Source organism: Pristiophorus japonicus, chromosome 17 (assembly GCF_044704955.1).
Source record: "Pristiophorus japonicus isolate sPriJap1 chromosome 17, sPriJap1.hap1, whole genome shotgun sequence".
Lineage (NCBI taxonomy): Eukaryota > Metazoa > Chordata > Chondrichthyes > Pristiophoridae > Pristiophorus > Pristiophorus japonicus.
The window spans coordinates 78,883,376-78,900,746 of record NC_091993.1 but is presented as its reverse complement, the minus strand read 5'-3'; the positions used below and the strand labels follow the sequence as shown (position 1 = coordinate 78,900,746).

Here is a 17,371-nt window from a genome sequence, read left to right as displayed (position 1 = left end):
GGAGAACCAGTGGATGTGGTGTATTTCGACTTTCAAAAGGCTTTTGACAAGGTCCCACACGAGAGATTGGTGTGCAAAATCAAAGCACATGGTATTGGGGGTAATGTACTGACGTGGATAGAGAACTAGTTGGCAGACAGGAAGCAGAGAGTCGGGATAAATGGGTCCTTTTCAAAATGGTAGGTAGTGACTAGTGGAGTACCGCAGGGCTCAGTGTTGGGACCCCAGCTCTTTACAATATACATTAATGATTTGGATGAAGGAATTGAGTGTAGTATCTCCAATTTGCAGATGACATTAAACTGGGTGGCGGTGTGAGCTGTGAGGGGGACGCTAAAAGGCTGCAGGGTGACTTGGACAGGTTAGGTGAGTGGGCAAATGCATGGCACATGCAGTATAATGTGGATAAATGTGAGGTTATCCACTTTGGGAGCAAAAACACGAAGGCAGAATATTATCTGAATGGCGGCAGATTAGGAAAGGGGGAGATGCAACGAGACCTGGGTGTCACGGTACATCAGTCATTGAAAGTTGCATGCAGGTTCAGCAGGTGGTGAAGAAGGCAAATGGTATGTTGGCCTTCATAGCAAGGGGATTTGAGTATAGGAGCAGGGAGGTCTTACTGCAGTTGTTCAGGGTCTTGGTGAGGCCTCACCTGGAATATTGTGTTCAGTTTTGGTCTCCTAATCTGAGGAAGGACGTTCTTGCTATTGAGGGAGTGCAGCGAAGGTTCACCAGACTGATTCCCGGGATGGCAGGACTGACATATGAGGAGAGACTGGATCAACTGGGCCTTTATACACTGGAGTTTATAAGGATGAGAGGGGATCTCATAGAAACTTACAAGATTCTGACGGGATTGGACAGGATGGATGCGGGAAGAATATTCCCGATAATGGGGAAGTCCAGAACCAGGGAACACAGTCTTAGGATGAGGGGTAGGCCATTTAGGACTGAGATGAGGAGAAACTTCTTCACTCAGAGAGTTGTTAACCTGTGGAATTCCCTACCGCAGAGAGTTGTTGATGCCAGTTCATTGGATGTATTCAACAGGCAGTTAGATATAGCCCTTGCGGCTAAAGGGAACAAGGGGTATGGAGAGAAAGCAGGAAAGGGGTACTGAGGGAATGATCGGCCATGATCTTATTACATAGAAACATCGAAAATAGGTGCAGGAGTAGGCCATTTGGCCCTTCGAGCCTGCACCGCCATTCAATGAGTTCATGGCTGAACATGCAACTTCAGTACCCCATTCCTGCTTTCTCACCATACAACTTGATCCCCCTAGTAGTAAGGACTACATCTAACTCCTTTTTGAATATATTTAGTGAATTGGCCTCAACAACTTTATGTGGTAGAGAATTCCACAGGTTCACCACTCTCGGTGAAGAATTTTCTCCTCATCTCTGTCCTAAATGGCTTACCCCTTATCCTTCGACTGTGACCCCTGGTTCTGGACTTCCCCAACATTGGGAACATTCTTCCTGCATCTAACCTGTCTAAACCCATCAGAATTTTAAACGTTTCTATGAGATCCCCTCTCATTCTTCTGAACTCTGAATGGTGGTGCAGGCTCGAAGGGTCGAATGGCCTACTCCTGCACCTATTTTCTATGTTTCTATGTTTCTAAAACAATAGTGTATTTCTGCGCCGGTTTTTTAATGTGCACTGGTTTTTCTTAAGTTTCCAGTGGTTTTTTTGGGAATGGTCACTACGCCGTCCAAGGAGAAATGTAAGCTGGCCAAACTTGCTTAAATGTGAAAAACTGGCGCAGACATCGAGTTACCAATGACGCAAAAAAATACTAACCTAAAAAAATCGTACCTAACTGAGTTACGCTGGCGCAGAAACTTTGGGGAAGCTTGGATATTTTAATTTACGCCAAAAAAACGGTGCAGATAACTGGGGAAAATTGAGCCCTTAAAATTAGAGCTAGACCATTTAGAAGTGAAATCAGGAAGTACTTTTACACACATAAGATAGTGGAAATCTGGAACTCTCTTCCCCCAAAAGACTGAGACTGATATATTTTTATTAGGTTAGGGTCGAAGGATGTGAATCAAAAAGGGGTAAATAGAGCTGAGGTACAGATCAACCATGATCTGATTGAGTGGTGGAATAGGCTCGAGAGGCTGAATGGTCTACTCATGCTCCTATATTCATTTTGAACTGTCGGCACCATCCTCCCAGAGATATGCTCGTAGATTTTCTTGTATTTGCTATTTATTTTATTTCTCTACTTCTTTTGCTGCCTCACAGTAATGGTTTATTTCGACAAAAGTAGGAGTAATTTCAAATTCTTCAATGCAATAACTCAATCAATGGTGGCTTCCTACAGAATAGACGTTTTTGTTCTTGAATTCTTTACATATCCAGTTCATTGCAAATAAAATCTGTTCTAAGCAGATGTTTTATTTAAACAAATCCTTGTCACAATAAACACTATCTACTACGTTACAGAACTCCCAAGTTTTTCCTCACAGATCTTCACATGTGTTGATAAAACTTGGATGTTGATTCATTGGCTGGAATTTTCTGGGTGGTCAGCGAGCGGGTCGGGTGAGAAATTTAATTTTTTTTTGACAGCGGGTTCAAGAACCCGCTGTCATCCCACCATTCCCAATGGCACATCTGTGATCTCGGATCAAACCCGAACCACAGAGGCGGGCGACCCGATTAAAACAATTATTAGCTTATTGACAGACCCTTAATCGTGGTTTTAACCATACCTCTTAACTTTAACTGCTAGCTCACAGGGTCCACACTGCTCGTGGACCAAGCCTGTTAACATGAGGCGGGAGTTGAATGGCCATTGAATCAGCTGATTAGTTGACAGTTTGAAAAGTACTCTAAAAGCTCTCACATCACAGCTCTTTCCAAGCATAGAAGCTGTTGCTTACTACATTTGGAACACAGTTTGAGCTTTCTGCAGTCTGCAAGTGTTTGGAGCAATCTCTCTATCCAATGTCACCTTATTGGAACAACCTCTCTCACCATTGACAGATTGCTTGTGTCATCTCAATTTCACCTGCTGTCTATTCCATCAGCATGGATGTTGTTTATACTGTTTCACCTTGGGCCTCAGAATCCCACCTCGATCAGCTCCAACACCAGCAGCACCAAGCACATCAGCAGCACCAACACCAACCTTCGCCACAATCAACTGATGCTGCACAGGGCAGAGGGCATCAGCACCCGAGCACATTGTTGCACGGGAGGCCAGGGATGCCCTTGCCATAGCCAGATTTACTTCAGTTGATGCTGTACACCCTGGCTGCCACATGATGCGGCAGGTTGGCACCACCCCATGCCAAAGCCATGAAGTATCCCTACAAGGTCCAAGCCATACCTTTCAGACTCATCACCATTGCGGGGGTTGATATGTCTCACCATTCACTGCAACTCACTAAGCCACTTCCAAAGCTGCACATAAATCTGTCCAAGAATGCAAAGTTTTGAAAATAAAGGTTTCAATGTTTGACAGCACATTAACAGAAACTTTACAGGAACATTGTATAAAACACCCAAGTGGCTACCCTTGTGTGTTGTTAGTTGGTATGATTGCATGAGGGTGAGTGTGACTAGTGAGATGGAGATGTAATAATGTAGATAGAGAGAGAAGGATGGTTGGAGTTTCAAGGTAAGTTGATGTAAGGATGTGCTGGAGTAGGGTAGGGAAGGCAAAATGATGGGGATGTGATGGGAGGCATAGCAGGATGAAGGCGAGTGTGGCTTTGTACTCACGTTTCCTAATCTAATCAGATCAGATCATTGAAAGGTTTGCGCCCAGGTCCTCCTGACAACATTCCTGCTTGTACCCTCCTCTGCAATGTGCAACTCGGCTGTCTTGGCCTGGTGAGGTCTTTTAAGCCCATCGGAAGGGAAGAGGACATCCCTGCGTGCTCTGACTCCCTCGGGAAGCATATGGAGGGAATCAAGGGAGACCTTGGGTGCAACCGTACACCTCTGTGCAGTGATTGCCGGTGTTTGCAGCACCTCAATGCTGTAGAACATTGACAGCACAAATGTCAAAAGTAAGGTGGCTATGGTCTCTTTAAGGAAACAGGCTCAAGATGCGTCATGAATGACATCATCAGACCCACTCAATCTAATTGGGCCAGGAAACACGCTGGATGGGCTTAACAAGCCCCAGTGAGGCAAGTTCATTTTAGGCAGCGGGATGGAGCCAGCAGTGGGGCCACAACCTGAACCGATACCAGCCACACCGGACTTGCCAAGGTGAACAAAATCTCGGCCATTGTTTCCGAAGTTGATTTCTCTCCTTTGTAACACAAGAGGACCATTTCTCTCTGTGAAAAGAAGTTCTCGCAGGACAGAGCTGTCAATCCTATGCAGACCATTCCTGATCTATCCCCATTTTGATAGTTTTGAAATATTTCAAAGAGTTGAATATTCCAATGATTTTCTTTAGACACACTTTCCCTAGCTCTCCTTATAGTTAAATAGAATAGAAAATGAAAAATCAACTGCAGTTTTAAGGCAGTCACGAATTTCATTCGATGTATCTCAGCTCAAGCTCTCACATGATCTGCCAGCTAATAACCTTGCGGGTGAACATGACCTTTATAATTGCTTGAGTCATGCATTTGTGGATTGACGTTTAATTGCTTTTAAAATTGTTTTTCAGAAAGCCATAAATAACTGAGATTAAGACAAATCTGTGCATACATGGAAAATTCTCCAGTGTGTGCTGGCCTCCATGCTTTAAATCTCCAAATATATGCTCCTAGCTGCTGATATTTTTGTATCACACTGCAAAGTTAAGAGGTAGGGTAGGCAACTTTTCTCAATCTTTCATCCCAAAATACATTTTGTAGTGCTATATGTTGCCCATGTACTGCAATTTTACATAATAAGTGTGAAACCCAATGAATGGATCTGAATGATAACAAATCACTTGGCCTGGCAAAGGCCAGGATTACATTATCCAACAAACCCTTCAGATAAATTATCAATGTAACTAGGAGAAAACTAATTGCAATAATATATAAGGCATCATTTTTATTCTTCTCTGTCAATGCACTGATTTCCCTGGCTAGCCTCCACTAAACCAGAATTTTAAAATTCTGATATGATTTTTTTTTTCACTCTGTTCAGATTTGTATGTTTTTCAGAAGTTTTTTGAGGAAAGGATTAGCAGGTATAAAATTCAGTCAATTACGTTGGAATTATTTAATGCGATAAGATTATTATGGTGTACACTCAAAGGAAGAGTCTTGTATCTAGAATCTCTACAACTGTGAGGGGCCAAGTTTCGGCCTGAGTTGCTCCTGTTTTTTTGGAGCAACTGGTTTAGAATGGAGTATTTTAGAAATTGCAATTCTCGGCATTTAGTTTGCTCCAGTTCGAGTCAGTTAAAACAGTTTCAGTTTGGAACAGATTTTTTTTTTCAAAAGGGGACATGTCTGGCCACTTACGCCTGTTTTCAAAGTTTCGGCAGTGAAAACATACTCCAAACTAACTTAGAATGGAGTAAGTGTAGATTTTTCTACGCTCAGAAAAACCTTGTCTACACTTTGAAAATCAGGCGTAGGGAATGGGGGTGGGGGGGGGTGGTTTAAAGGGAAGTTTATAAACATTAAACACTTCAGTTTTACAAATAAAGAGCCATCATCAATAATAAATGATAAATACATCAATAAATCAACCAATTATTCAATCAAAAATAATTAATAATAAAAAAAATTAAAAATCAATAAATAAAACATTTTCTACTTACCGACTGCAGCACCGGGAGTCCTCCAACAGCATGCTGGGACGCCCCCCCCCCCCCCGCCCCCCGCAGTGTGTCTCTGTCAGTGTCTCTATCTCTCTGTCTGTCTGTGTGTGTGCCTCTCACTCTCTGTCTGCCAGTGTCTGTGTTTCTGACAGCGAGGGAAGGGGGGTGGAGGGAGGGAGGAGAGAGGAAGGGGGGAGGGGAAAGGAGAGAGGAGGGGGGGGGGAGGAGAGAGGAGAGGGGGGGAGGAGAGAGGAGGGGGGGGAGGAGAGAGGAGGGGGGGGAGGAGAGAGGAGGGGGGGGAGGAGAGAGGAGGGGGGGAGGAGAGAGGAGGGGGGAGGAGAGAGGGGGGGGGAGGAGAGAGGGGGGGGGAGGAGAGAGGGGGGGGGGAGGAGAGAGGGGGGGGGAGGAGAGGGGCGGGGAGGAGAGAGGGGGGGGAGGAGAGGGAGAGAGGAGGGGGGGAGAGAGGAGGGGGGGAAGGAGGAGAGAGGAGGGGGGGAGAAGAGAGATGGGGGAGAAGAGAGGAGGGGGGGAGAAGAGAGATGGGGGGGAGGAGGGTGGGGGGTGAGAAGGAGGGGGGGAGGGAGAAGGAGGGGGGAGGGGGGAGGAGAGGAGGGGGGGAGAAGGACGGGGGGGAGAAGGAGGGGGGGAGAGAAGGAGGGGGGGGAGAAGGGAAGGGGGGAGGAGGAGAAGGAGGAGGAGGGGGAGGGTGGAAGGAGGGAGAAGGAGGGAAGGAGGGAGAGGAGGGAGAAGGAGGCTGAACAGGCCGGACCCAAGACTTCAGCACCAGATTTACAGGTAGGTGGCGTCGGGTCCCGGGTCTGGGGGGAGGGGGGATGGGGGGGGTGGGGGCAGCGGAGGTCGGGTCACCAGGGAAGGGGTGAGCAGAGGTTGGGTCGCCGGTGGGGCGGGGGGGGAGCGGAGGTCGAGTCGCCCGGGGGGGAGGGGGGTGGGGGTTGAGGAAGCGGAGGTCGGGTCGCCGGGGGAGTCAAGTCAGGTCCAGAGGAAGCAGGATCTGGGCGTGGGAGGCAGCCTTATCCACACAGCCCCAGTGAGGCCATTCGGCCAGGGCTAGGGGCTGCGTGCTTCGGGCCCCTCCCACACAGTTTTGGACGCCTGGAGCTGCAGCACATGCGCGCCCACTGTAGCGCACATGTGCAGAGGTCCTGGCACTGTTTTCAGCGCAGGGGCCTGGCTCCGCCCCCCACAGCTCGTGCTGCGCCGCGCCCAGCTCCAGACGACCTGCAGGGAGCCGGAGAATAGGTGAGTTTTTTTTAGGCGTACTTTGTGGCGCGAAAAACGGGCGTCCAGGTAGGGCTGCGCCGTTCTAGGCGCGGCCTGAAACTTAGGCCCATAGGCACAGAAGTAATAAAACGGAATCTTTTCACACTTACATATAACATTTGAGTGGTCGATAGGAGGTCACCAACACATACAGGCGTAAATCAAACTTCTTTCCACCGATCAGCAGTGGGTTGTCTATGTACAATGAAATGACATATGCCTCCTTCCCAGCGGGAGTTATAAACCTGCAAATTAATGACGATTAGTTGGCTTGAACCTTTTTTGTTCGCAATTCTAAAGCTACATTAAGGAGTGTTCAATAAGCAGTAACAAATAGTGCCAAGGTACTTGTGACAAGCATGTCACAGCAAAAATCTGCACTTGCAATCTCTGCTGAGTCTATTTCTTTACGCTATCTCTTCTCAGATTGATTTGCCCCATTTCCCAGTCCCACTTCTCATGTTAAGCTGTAAGTCAGAGTCAAATTGAACCTGCCCATTTATTTAATGGCCCTTACAAACTCCCAGTTAATCCCAGTGTTCCCGTTTTGGCAATCAGTTTATAAAAAGGTACACATATTGAAATACTCTTCTGAAAGGGAAAGTGAACAAATGTACATAGCTCCTTTTATAATATTTAAGACTATGTGCTAATTCATACATTGCTCATTTCAAAATAAAACCAGCTCCAAGCTAGGATCACTTTAAAGACTTTTATTTTCAAATTTAATTAAATTTAATGTAGTTATTTTTTATTTCATGACCTCAGGCTTGTTTGAATGGCTACTCATAAGTGAATCTCTCTCCTTTAAAAAAAACTGCCACAACGCTGTAGAATGAGACTGTGCATCCATGATCCTCCACACCAATCTCATCTGTACCGCCTAGTGTGGCAAGGGACAAGTAGGGGCAAAGCACTTCTTCACAGGCAAGAAAGTTTCCCTAACTACTCCCATTCAGCTCCTGGTCATCGGTTTCATAAGTAATGACCTGGAAGATAACTATTCCCTCAACCTCTTGGCTCGGGATGATGTATGGCATAGGGAGATCCAAGGGAAAGGAAGGGAGCAAAACAGTAATATTTAAGGAATCACCTCTAGAAAAGAAAAAGTCTCTTTTTGAATGGTGCATTAGTATACTGAAAAGTCACCAATACTATAAATACAAAATAAGTTTTTATAATTGAAATTCAAATCAAAGTTCAAATGTTATAATTTATGAACATGCAAATCTTAAAATTTTAAATAAAGTATATGCCAGCCCCACATACTATATTGATTTATTAAATGAAATCCACTGACTTTTTTTAAAATGTTCAACTTGGAATGCTGCTGCACCCATATCAAGCTCAGCACAAGTTCATGACCGTGAGAAAAAAAAATCTAAAATAGGATTTAAAATGTAATTCAATTGAATATGCATTATACACAAGTGTATGTCATCTTGGGGGTTTGGTTTATGTCCACAAATTATTCTGGCTTTACTCTCATGGTTTAGAACGTTGTAATTGCATTTTACGGGACGAATGTAATTCACTGGCAACTATCCGATCCCCCTCTACAATTCATGTTTTTAAGCCAGAAGGGAGACTTGCCAAGTAAAGCCTGCTCTACGCTGCAAAGTCTGGAGAGATAACTTCTCCACTGGAAAATCATTTTGTTTGATCAACCTCCAATTCACCTACTGGTGTATAGATTGAAAAGCTAGAACACAACAATCGCTGAGCAGCTGCTACAATATGCTGGCTGCAGTAGCTCACCGATTCCCTTTCAGTTCTATGTGCATAAGCCTAATAACCCTTTAAAGCCTAGTCGGATGCTTTCTTTTAAAACTAGTTCAAGAAATGGAGTAGGACATGGATTTTATATCCATAATTCCCCACGTGCCAAGTTCCAGATGTCAGCAAGGTAGCTGCAGAAGGGGCTGAGTGGAACCACAAGGGCTTCCCTGCAGGAAAGGGGAAAAAACTAATTTTAACCAGAAACCAATTGACCCCAAGTCACTTTCATGGATCTCCTACTGGCTGGTAGAGGTCTGGGAACTGGCAGAGGTCTGGGAATGGATTGTGTGTGTGTCTCTCTGTCTGGAAGAGGGGATAAGGGTGGCTCAGAAGGTGGCATTCTACTTGTAGGGAGAGAAAATAACTTAATGGAGTCTGAAAGCATTGAAATTAATTGAAGATTTTTTGGCTCTTCACATTTCTGACTCAACAATCAAAAGCTTGCAGATAGTTCTGATGATACAATGCTCAAAGATTGAAAGGGTGTTAACTAGTCCACTGCCGGTTCCTTTTATGGGTGTTGCTCAGTTCCTTCTGTTGGCAGTAACAGCACCAACAAAACAAAAACAAAGTCATTCTTACGTAGTCGTCCTGCTGTCCCGTGACCACTTCTTGATCTGGGAGAGTTTATTGATGAGGAAAATTCCCTTCCCTTGAGCTTTTCCACATGGCTTCATTATCCATGTGCTAGTTGGATTCTTCCGGAATTCCTCAACAAACAAATTGTAGTCGCCAGGCAGCATGAACGTGACTGGGATAAAATCTGAAAAAAAACGATATCACATTGTAATAAGACTAAGGCTCTGAAGTCCTCTGCTCTCCCTTTCTTCCCTCAAATCAAAGTGGATTTGGACTACAGACATTACTATCTATTTAAAATGATTCAACTGCTTCCAATAAAAGCAACTCAGTAATATATGCTGGTTTCTGCTGAGTCAAATCTCCACCCTCGATACTGGGGGTAGATTTCGTTACAAGAAGAGAACTATGCATGCGAGATTCATGCATAGTTTCTCCAAAATCACAAATGGCATATTTATACTACTGTACTTGTGTGTGTGTGATGGAGTTCAGGACTGGAACATCGGGTCCCTCATTGAAATGTCTGTGAACTCATGTGGAAGCAAATCATCCTTGTTCGAGGGACCGCCTACAATGGATGATGATGACTCGTCCCACTGTGGACTGTCCCATGCTAGGAAGAGTATTATTAGAAACTCTCTATCTTTGCTTGGTTAGTGTATGCCTCAAGCTTTATTTCTCCACAAATGGCAGACTGAGGATTACTTGTTTGACTGCTGCCTAACTGAAGCAGTTGCATTCCACGAGAAGTCTGTGCTGATACCAGTTGTCTCCTATCGAGCCAGCAAGACACGCAAGACGATTTTGTTGTGGACGAGATGTGGTGTTAAACCATAATCATGCTGCATGGGGTGTCCCTGATTGACTGATAACTTGCTCCCAGATTAACTGAGCCTGTAAGATCTGACTACAAGGTCATTGCTCTCCATCTGCCTCCACACAGTGCCCTGGTGTAGAATCAATGGGCTGAAGCTCACTCAGAGTTTGCCTGACTCTCACAATGCAGGTTTATCCATAAAAAAATATACAAACCATGTCAAAAATACTTCTGTCACATCTACCTCTTGGATAGCTCCTTCAGCCACTTACCCTAACTTTCCTCCAACTCCTGCTTGGGTCTCACCTCCAATTGTGATGAACTATGGGACATTTAACTACATTAAAGATGCAATATAAATCTAAGTTATTGTCAAGAATAAAAAGAGAGAACATTTCAGATAATCTAGACCCTACAGATTCACATGTTTCACCAGCTGCAATTTGTTCCGGAACATGTAAAAAAGAAATTTAAATATTTTTGTTTAAGTGCAGCGTTTAACATAGGTGGGGGCAAACTCTGTTCCAGGACAAGCGAGCTACAGCAGTGCAGGAAAAGGGAAGGGCAAGGTTTTTTTGCTTGGATGTTGAGTTAATGTGCACAAAAAGACACTCAGAATTTGACTAAATTAGCATGTTGTTCAGACAATCATTCAAAACAATGAATATCAAATAAACCACAGATACTGCTGGTGTGGAAAACTTTAATGTCATATTTGTACAGCAGGGATGTTCTAATAAGGATTTAGTCAAGGACTACTGTTGGGATAGGGGTGAAGGAGCTAAACCAGCATCTAACCCAAAAATCCTAGATGCATATATTGGGTGGGATAAGTTGAACAGTTCTACTCTCCAGCACGGATATTTGTCACTTAGAAGACACTGGAATGGGAAACAACTATTATATTTGCTATCACAGTAAAATTCGCTACATGATTTTAAAAAGGTGCCTGGAAGCCACTCTGGGATTCTCCCCATAACTGATGTCTCTAGTGTAGCAAAGCTCAACAACAGCTTATATTAATGCAGTAAATATTCCAAAACACTCCACAGAGGCAAAATGGATGCTCGGCAGCAGAAAAGCTAGGAAATATTCTAAAAGCATGGTCAAAAAGATTGCGGTTTAAAAGGAGCGTTTTGGAAGCAGGATGAGAAGTAGCAAGGCAGAGGGATTTAGAGAGGAAGTTCTAGTGAGTAAAGTTGAGATAGCTGAAGGCTCTACCACCATTGGTTGAATTGGTGGAGGTGGGGGTGACGTACAGGAGACAAGAGTCGATGAGCAAAGTTATGGCCAACATAAACACAGGGCTGGAAGAGGTTGCAGGCATGGTAACAACCTGCAATTACATAGCACCTTTAAAATAGAAAATCATCCCAAGGGGCTGCACAGAGGTGTGAGGGAAAGAGATACCGAGCCAAACAAGGAGACATAAGCATGAGTGAACATAAGCTTTATGAAAGAGGTGTTTTTTTTAAACGGAGGTTTTCAAAGTAAGAAAGGGGGGGTGAAAGGAGAGAAATTTTGTAAAGGAATTCAAGAAAGTGGGACCTAGGCTACAGAAAGCACAGCTGCCGATGGTGGGACAAATGGAGGGGAGATGCACAAGAGGCCGGAGCCTGAAAAACAGAGGGGTTGTAAGTCTGAAAGAGGCTAGAGATAGGAAGGGTCTTGGTCATGAAGAATTTAAGTACAAGGATAATAATTTTAAATTTGATGCGTTGTGGGACCGGGTCAGTGAAGATGGGGATGATGGGGAAGCATGACTGGGTGTGCGTAGGATACCAGCAGCATTGTTTTGTATAAGCTGTGGTTTACGAGGGGTGGAAAATGGAAGACCAGCAAGAAGAGCACTGGAGTATGGAGGTGATGAAGGTGTGTAGGATGGTTCTGGTCTTCCCAGTGTTTAGCTGGAGCAAGCTATGCCTCATTTGAGACTGGATGCCAAGGGTTTGAAGTTTAACGTGTGGTTGAATAGAGCACTAAGATTGTGTACTGTTGGGTTCAGAAAGGGTGATGGAGTCAGAACGAAGGGCAAAGAGTTTTTGGTGGAAGCAGGATGATTTTCAGTTTGAGGAAATTCTGGCTTATCCATGGCAATGTTGGATAAGCAGTCTGACAACACAGGGGTGATGTACGACTCGAGGGTGATGGGAAGGTAAAGTTACGTGTCATCAGCATTCATATGGAAACTGACCCCATACCTACCGATACTGTCGCTGAGGGGATACAAGTCGATGAAAAGGAGGGAACATTGGGTTCCTCTGGAGGTAACCATTTAGGCAGGAGGAGGAACTATTGCTAAAGATATGCTGGGTGTTGGGAGGGGTAAGAATGGAACCAAGCAAAGGGCTGTCATACAGAGGTGAATAATTCTAGGGTGGCGGAGGAGGATGGAGTGATTAACTGCACTGCTCATTCAAACAAATCAGCTCATCACCTCATTATTTGCATTTGCCAACTACTAGTTTTATGCTCTTAAGCACATTTAGTACCTCCTGCTTTTTAAAAATGTATTCTTCATGATATGTAATCAATTGTTGTCTTAAGAAGAATGTACTGTACTTAGAATAGACTAGTGAAAGTGCTGAATCTTTAAACAGTCTAAGCAAATGTTATAATTAAAAATATGGAGCAACACAGTACCACCAGAACTATCTTTAGCTTGAATTTCACGTTCCGAATTCACTGGCCCAGTGTGTACATGTGACAACCAAAAACGTGTTACACCATACTATGACACAGGTTGCACTACCTGGTCCTTTGTAGTGTTGTGCTGGCCTTACTGCCAAGTTTAAGATGCTTACCACTAATATTATTGCAATATTACTTGTCCCCCCACCTCACGAGCTCTGTAAAGTAGATTTACTTTCCCAATATAGCTTTCTCCCTCAGACACCTTCAGCAGTAGATGGGAAAATGATTTCCCAAATGTCCATGAAGTATTTCCAATGTACAACGCCTTGAAACGGTACCCATTATTTCCGGCAGAATCCATTACTGAGATTTCCTAGCACTCAGAAAACAATCCTGCTCTCAGTTACACTTCCCTTCTGACCCATCAGCTGTTTTATGGAAAATGGTACAAACCTCCACCAACAGCTGATCCAACCCAATCTACAACCACACTTTCCAGCATGGCAATCAGGAGTGATAACCCTGGACAAAGTTTCCTCTTCCTAAGGGCACTGAGGCCAATTGAAGTGTCCTATGAATATAACCAGCTGAAATCAGCTAAATCAGTACAGAACAGGTGTCAAACCTGCAACTTTCCAATCCACATGACTCAGTACCACAACGGGGAACTTTTGTGGAAGCTTCAATATCTGTAAACTTTGATAGAACTTCTAAGCTACCTAAAAAAACACATACAATGGAATTTTATGGACACAGTTGCACAGAATAAACATTTTGGGGCCGAAATTGCCCTCCGTCTGAAACAGGGTACACATACCGATTTAATTGTCGATTTGCTGCCCAAATCGATGGGGGTGGTGATTAGTGCGATTTTGCCCTCTTTTTTTGAGCAGTGTTTTGGGTGGCAGCGGGGCAGAAGTGGGTCAAGAACGGGGCAGAAGGCAGGCGGTGTCATGAGCACCGCACTGAGCATGTCAGCGTGACGTGGACGTGCCATGTTGCGCTGACGCGTAACAACGTCCCTCCCCTTAAGTTAAGGGGAGGCCACTACAAGCTCTGCAGCCACTTTTGTGGCGCCCACTGGGCCACCAAGTGGGAGTGCCAGGCTGCCTGTTGGCGGCCCGGCCGAACCTGAGGCCGCCATTGTCGGGCCGACTTTAGTCGCCCGACAATTAAAATAAAATGCCAGCCGCAGCGGAGCACCTTCCCCGTTAAGGGTGGGTGCGCCACCCAGCCACTGGCAGCTTCCCGCCGGAGAAAGCTGTCAGGGTTACCGACTGGTGGCTGCTCTGCTCCCGCAGGGCAATTTCCCTCGTGGGGCGGAAAGGGATTGCCACCGGGCGGTAAGGGGTCGGCATGTGGCTGGCGGGGCGGAAACACAGGTGGGGTGGTTACATTCTCTGCCAGAAAAAGGGACGAGGGCGATGTCCCATTTGTCGGCAACACCGCCCCGATTGAGTGGGAACTCCTTTCCGCCTTGTTGCTCTTTAAAAAAAAAAAGGGGCAATTTCGGCACCTTTATGTTCAAAACTCCCATTCAGTTGCAGGTGCCAAAGACACCGACATCCAACATGCCCTAAACAAGCACATAGTCAAGATACATTTTCACATGAGACTGTGCATTTTGCAGCAGAGAGTACTTCAACCGGAGACAAAGCTAGATCTGCTCACGATGCATGACACTAAGTGAAGTTCAGGAATTGTCTAGACCTCAGAGAAATCAAAGCACACTATGCCAATGGTCTCTCAAATTTCTGCCAACTGTAGACAGGAAAACAGTCAGATTGTGAAGTAACCTTTCATTTTATCTCCAACAGTTCTGTGATCAACTGATAGTCTTAACTAATCACAGCATTCATCAACATAACTAAATGTAAGAACATAAGAACATAAGAATAAGGAGCAGGAGTTGGCCACTCGGGCCCTTGAGCCTGCTCTGCCATTCAATGAGATCTCCTACCTCAACTCCACTTTCCTGCACTATCCCCATATCCCTTGATTCCCTTAATATTCAAAAATCTATCGATCTCTGTCTTGAATATACTCAAAAACTGAGCCTTCACAGCCCACTGGAGTAATAAATTTCTAAGATTCACCACCCTCTGAGTGAAGAGGTTTCTCCTCATCTCAGTCCTAAATGGCCGATCCCTTATTCTGAGACTGTGACCCCTGGTTCCAGACTCGCCAGCCAAGGGAAACATCCTCCCTGCATCTACCCTGTCAAGCGGCGTAAGAATTTTGTATGTTTCAATGAGATCACCTTTCATTCTTCTAAACTATAGGCTTAGTCTAATCAATCTCTCCTTACAGGGCAATCCTCCGTCACAGGAATCAGTCTGGTGAACCTTTGTTGCACTCCCTCTATGGCAAGTATATCCTTCCTTAGGTAAGGAGACCAAAACTGTACACAATACTCCAGGTGCGATCTCACCAGGGCTCTACAAAATTTCAGTGAGACGTCATTATTCTTATTCTCATCCTCTTGTAATAAAGGCCAACATACCATTTACTTTTTTTAATTGCTTGCTGTACCTGCATGTTAACTTTCAGTGATTCGTGTACAGGTTCCTCTGAACACTAACATTTCCCAATTTCTCTCCATTTAAAAAATACTCTGCTTTTCTATTTTTCCTACCAAAGTGAATAACTTCACATTTCTCCACATTATATTCCATTTGCTGTGTTCTTGCCCTTTCACTTAGCCTGTCTATATCCCCTTGAAGCCACTTTGCATCCTTCTCACAACTTACATTCCCACCTAGCTTTGTATCATCAGCAAACTTGGATATATTACCTTTGGTCTCCTCATCCAAATCATTGATATAGATTGTGAATAGCTGGGACCCAAGCACTGATCCTTGCGGCACCCCACGAGTTACAGCCTTCCAACCCAAAAATGACCCGTTTATTCCTACTCTGTTTTCTATCCGTTAACCAATCCTCAATCCATGCTAATATATTATCCCCAATCCCATGAGCCCTAATTTTGTTAAATAACTTGTGTGGCACTTTATCGAATGCCTTCTGAAAATCCAAATATACCACATCCACTGGTTTCCCCTTATCTATTCTGCTAGTTACAACTTCAAAAACTTTTAACAGATTTGTCAAACTTGATTTCCCTTTCATAAATCCGTGTTGACTTTGCCTAATCCTGTTATTATTTTCCCACGTCCTTAATAATAGATTCTAGTATTTTCCCTACTACTGATGTCAGGCTAACTGGTCTATAGTTCCCCATTTTCTCTCTCCCTCCTTTCTTACATAGCGGGATTACATTAGCTACCTTCCAATCCACGGGAACCATTCTGGAATTTTGGAAGATGACAACCAATGTATCCACTATCTCTATAGCCACCTCTTTCAAAACCCTAGGATGTAGGCCATCAGGCCCAGGGGATTTATCAGCTTTCAGTCCCATTAATTTTTCCAGTACTATTTTTTTTACTAATACTAATTTCTTTCAATTCCTCATTCTCACTAGATCCTTGGTTCTCCACTATTTCCAGGAAGTTTTTTGTGTCTTCTTTCATGAAGACAGACACAAAGTATTTGTTTAATTTCTCTGCCATTTCCTTATTCCCCATTCTAATTTCTCCTGTCTCAGCCTGTAGGGGACGCACATTTACTTTCGCTAATCTTTTCATTTTTACATACGTATAGAAACTTTTACAATCTGTTTTTATGTCTCTCGCTAGTTTATTCTCATATTCTATTTTCCCTTTATCAATTTCTTGGTCCTCCTTTGCTGAATTCTAAAATCCTCCCAATCCTCAGACTTACCGCTCCTTTTGGCAGCATTCTAAGTCTCTTCCTTGGATGTAGTGCTATCTTTAACTTCTCTTGTTAGCCACGGTTGGATCACTTTTCCTGTGGGGTTTTTGTGCATTAAAGGAATGTATGTTTGTTGTAAATTATGTATTAATTCTTTAAATGCTAGCCATTGCTTGTCTACTGTCATACCCTTTAACATTGTTTCTCAATCTACCTTAGCCAACTCTCCCCTCAAACCTACATAGTTTGCTTTGTTTAGATTTAAGACCCTAGTTTTGGATTTAACTACTGGTATATCACTTTCAAACTCAATATGAAATTCTATCATATCATGGTCACTCTTCCCTAAAGACCCCTTTACTACATAATTATTAATTAACCCCTTCTCATTGCACAATACTAGATCTAAAATAGCCTGTTCACTAGTTGGTCTAGAAAACCATCTTGTATACATTTCATGAATTCATCCTCCACACTATTACTGTAAATTTGGTTTGCGCAGTCTATATGTAAATTAAAGTCCATGATTACTGTATTACCCTTATTACATGCACCTCTAATTTCATGATAAATACTGTACCTTACATTATTACCACTACTGTTTGGGGGCCTATAAACAACTCCCACCAATGTTTTCTGCCCCTTGCTGTTTCTCAGCTCCACCCAAACTGATTTTACTTCTTGATTTTCCAAGCTAAGAGCCTTTCTCTCTACTGTCTTTATCCAATCCTTTATTATCAGGGACCCCCTCTACATTTTCCAAT

General features: G+C 44.0%; 1 protein-coding gene across 1 annotated transcript in view; it reads right to left on the bottom strand.

Annotated features, from left to right (window-relative positions):
* The window catches only part of LOC139227809 (polyglutamylase complex subunit TTLL1-like), a 59,073-nt gene that overhangs the window by 35,301 nt on the left and 6,401 nt on the right, over window positions 1-17,371 (bottom strand). The window contains exons 3-4 of the mRNA XM_070858870.1: window positions 9,383-9,563; window positions 7,132-7,266 (exon numbers count right to left, since the gene is read on the bottom strand). Of these exons, the coding sequence (XP_070714971.1) occupies window positions 7,132-7,266; window positions 9,383-9,563 (316 nt within the window). The remainder of the gene's footprint in view (window positions 1-7,131; window positions 7,267-9,382; window positions 9,564-17,371) is intronic.